The sequence below is a fragment of the Nannospalax galili genome, unplaced genomic scaffold (assembly GCF_000622305.1).
Source record: "Nannospalax galili isolate Female #2095 unplaced genomic scaffold, S.galili_v1.0 scaffold557, whole genome shotgun sequence".
Taxonomy (NCBI): Eukaryota; Metazoa; Chordata; class Mammalia; order Rodentia; family Spalacidae; genus Nannospalax; species Nannospalax galili.
Window position 1 is genome coordinate 1,498,206 of NW_008340356.1, and position 3,171 is coordinate 1,501,376.

Here is a 3,171-nt window from a genome sequence, read left to right on the forward strand (position 1 = left end):
TTGGTGGGTGGGTGGGGGTGTGGGGGTGAGTGATGATGATTTAGCCTCACTGTTAGCTTGACTGGACTGAGATGTCTAGATTAGAAAAGCACAACTCTCACTGTGTTGATGATGGCATATCCAGAGAATATTAAATCATAGGGGCTCTGACCCCATCAATGGTTTAATCTATTAATAGACTTACAAAATGATGGCACTACTGGGAAGTGACGAAAAGTAGGTTGTGGTGCCTACCTGAAGCAAGTGCATCATTGGGGGTGCGTCCTTGGGGCTAAAGCTTGCCTTGGCCCTTCCTACTTGTCCCCTTTTCTGTACTTCCTGTTCACATGGAGTAGTCTCTGCCTCATGCTCTGGTCACTCTGATGACCTCGATGCCCAGAAGCACAAGTCCTGAATCAAAAGAGCCATGCAACTAACCACAGACTGAACCCTCTGAAACTGAGTCAAAATAAATCCGTCCCCTTAAGCTGTTTTGGTGAGATATTCTGTCACAGAGATGGGAAAAGTAACCACACAGTAAGAAATAGGCAACACAGAATTTAAGGACGGTGGGAGGGGTAGGTGAGTGGGGCCACAGGCTCAGGGAGGGGACAGGGGAGGTCTAGGTTTGTGAAGGAAAGGCAGGTGAGGGGGTGACATGAGCTGGGAAAGGCAAGAAGGTGAGCAGGTACATAATTTGGGACAAAGGCACAAGGAATTTAGGTTTAGATAAGTACCGGAAGATGAGCCAGCAAGTGAGTGTTCCTAGGCGTGAGCCCACCCTCGGCCTCCCGCCCCCGCTTCCCTCGGCCCATTTCTCCTTCAAAAACAACACAGGGAGCACTCCAAGTTCCAAGAAGAAAGACTGCGTTAAATGGGAGTACCCTCACCCAGACACACGAACAGCACCGACTTGGACCCACGCTCGGCCATCTTCCAGAGAGGACGGTGGCGCTCAGTGAACACGTCGGCACGGGGCGCATGCGTACCGGGAACGTCCGCCCAGCAAACCTGTCAGCCGCGTTACGTCTCCCCGCTGCTGGAGGCACTAGTCGCCGGCGCGTAGGACGCTAGGGAGGGGCGGGCCCTGGGCGGGGCGCGGTGGGCCCTGGGCGGGGCGCGGTGGGCCCTGGGCGGGGCGCGGTGGGCCCTTCTGGTCCCTCCTGCGTTCACCCTTGCGGTAGCGCAGGCCTGGGTGCGGTTGGGGTCAGAGACTCGAGCACTGAGCGACTGCGGCCGGGGTGCAAGTTGAGAGACTCGCAGGGCTGGTCGGGGTTGCCAGGCGATATTAAGGGTGGGTCAGGTAGTGCCAGGGCCGCCAGTGAGCTCAGGGCTAGCAGCTGGCGGACATCTGGGTGGCGTGTCTAGGTTCTGCTCTGTCTCTGCCGGGCCGACTTTCCCTCTGAGCTCCCTTCCCTTGATCCTCTAACCGCACCACCAGTTTGTTTTCCCGATTTAAAAAGAGACGACTTAGAAGGTTCCAAGGGAATGAGGAGCGTGGATGCAATTGTGCTTGAGCGAGGGTATAGGGCACCAGCAGAATAGGGCGGATGCCTGCTCCCTCGCCTAAGTCAGGTGTGCGTCTGCTGGGCGGATCCCGCCGCGGAGGTGGGGTGAGGTGCTCCTTCCTTTCCTGAGTGGGTGCGCTGAGCTCCGTCGTGGAGGGGAGTGGGCGCCAGTGAGCACCGGACTGAACTGCTGGGGCGCGTAGGTACCCAGGCCACCCTTCTTGCAAAAGGCACTGCGAAAGAGGACCTGAGAAAGGATCTAGTCGCTGGGTTTGATTGTTGCATTCTCCAGGTTCACACTACATGGATCCTTTTGCAGATCGTCAGAACTCAAGATTAGCAATTTCCACACTCTTGGTCAAAAAGGTTTACATTGAAGCTTAGACACAGTCGCTTCAGTTCATTCAGAAAAGGCTCTCCCTACGTTTCCAATTTTCTTAATATTTTATTTTTATTATTTTATGTGTATGAGTGTATTGTCTGCATGTATCTAAGTGTACCCGTGTCATGCAATGCCCACAGGGGTCAGAAGAGGACATTGGTCAGAGAGTGCATCTATGGGTCATGTTCTGAGCCAACATCTCCTTGAATTTCTCAGTGAAGCAGATGTAAGTCAAGGATTTCTCAGCCCATTGCTCCCAGCATTTCATCCCCATCCACAGGCACATGTCAGAGTGATAAGAAAACAAGCAGATTTGGGGTTCATGTGGCTTATTTGGCTGTAAATTTTGTTTAAGGAAGTTAATTTTCCTACCAGAAACATTGGTTCTGACTTCTACCTTTGTCAAGCTTAGCTCCTTTTAGGCCCAAGAAAGATAACACTGGTCTAGAAACAAAAGTAGAAGATTCCAACCACGGTTGTTCCAAGTTATGCTTAGTAAGCAAGTTCAGAGCCTCCTGGGAGGATTATATAAAGTTTCGTTTATTTTGATCAGCTTGTTCTAAATACTATATCTTATCTATGATTCTAGTTTTTTTTTAAATTTCTACTGGGGTTTTATCAATTTAGCAAGTGTGATGGCTAATCCTAAAACTACTGTCCAGGGACTTACAGAATGCCTTATCCACTGTCATGGTATTCTGCACAGCATCACTTCTGACCAGGGAACTCACTTCACAGCCAAAGAAGTGTGACAGTGGGCCCATGGTCATGGAATCTACTAGTCTTACCATGTTCCCCACCATCCTGAAGCAGCTAGCTTGGTAGAATGATGGAATGGTCTCTTAAAGACACAGTTAAAGCACCAATTAGGTGGCAATAGCCTGGAGGGCTGGGGCAGTGTCCTCCAGAAGGCAGTGTATGCTTTGAATCAGCATCCAATATACGGTACAGTTTCTCCTATAGCCAGGATTCATGGGTCCAGGAATCAAAGGGTGGAAGTGGGAATGGTTCCACTCACTATCACCCCTGGTGACCCACTAGGAAATATTTTTCTTTCCTGTACCCTCAACTTTGTACTCCACTGGCTTGGATGTTTTGGTTCCAGAGGAGAGAGTGCTTCTGCCATGAGAGACAACAAACATTCAGTTGAACTGGAAGCTAAGACTTCCCCCTGGAAACTTTGGGCATCTGATGCCCTTAAGTCAACAGGCTAAGAAAGGAATAATGGTATTAGGAGAGGTGATTGACCCAGACTACCAGGGGGAAATTGGACTAGTTTTCCACAGTGGAGATAATGAAGAT

At 50.5% G+C, this 3,171-nt stretch overlaps 1 protein-coding gene across 3 annotated transcripts in view; it reads right to left on the minus strand.

Annotated features, from left to right (window-relative positions):
* Window positions 1–1,013, minus strand: part of Acp1 (acid phosphatase 1) — a 14,574-nt gene extending 13,561 nt beyond the window's left edge. For 2 of the 3 annotated variants that reach the window (XM_008835403.3, XM_008835405.3), the window contains exon 1: window positions 870–1,013. In XM_008835403.3, the coding sequence (XP_008833625.1) occupies window positions 870–912 (43 nt within the window). In that variant the 5' untranslated portion in view covers window positions 913–1,013. The remainder of the gene's footprint in view (window positions 1–869) is intronic. The other variant, XM_029564632.1, reaches the window with a different exon arrangement.
* Window positions 1,014–3,171: the final 2,158 nt, after the last annotated feature.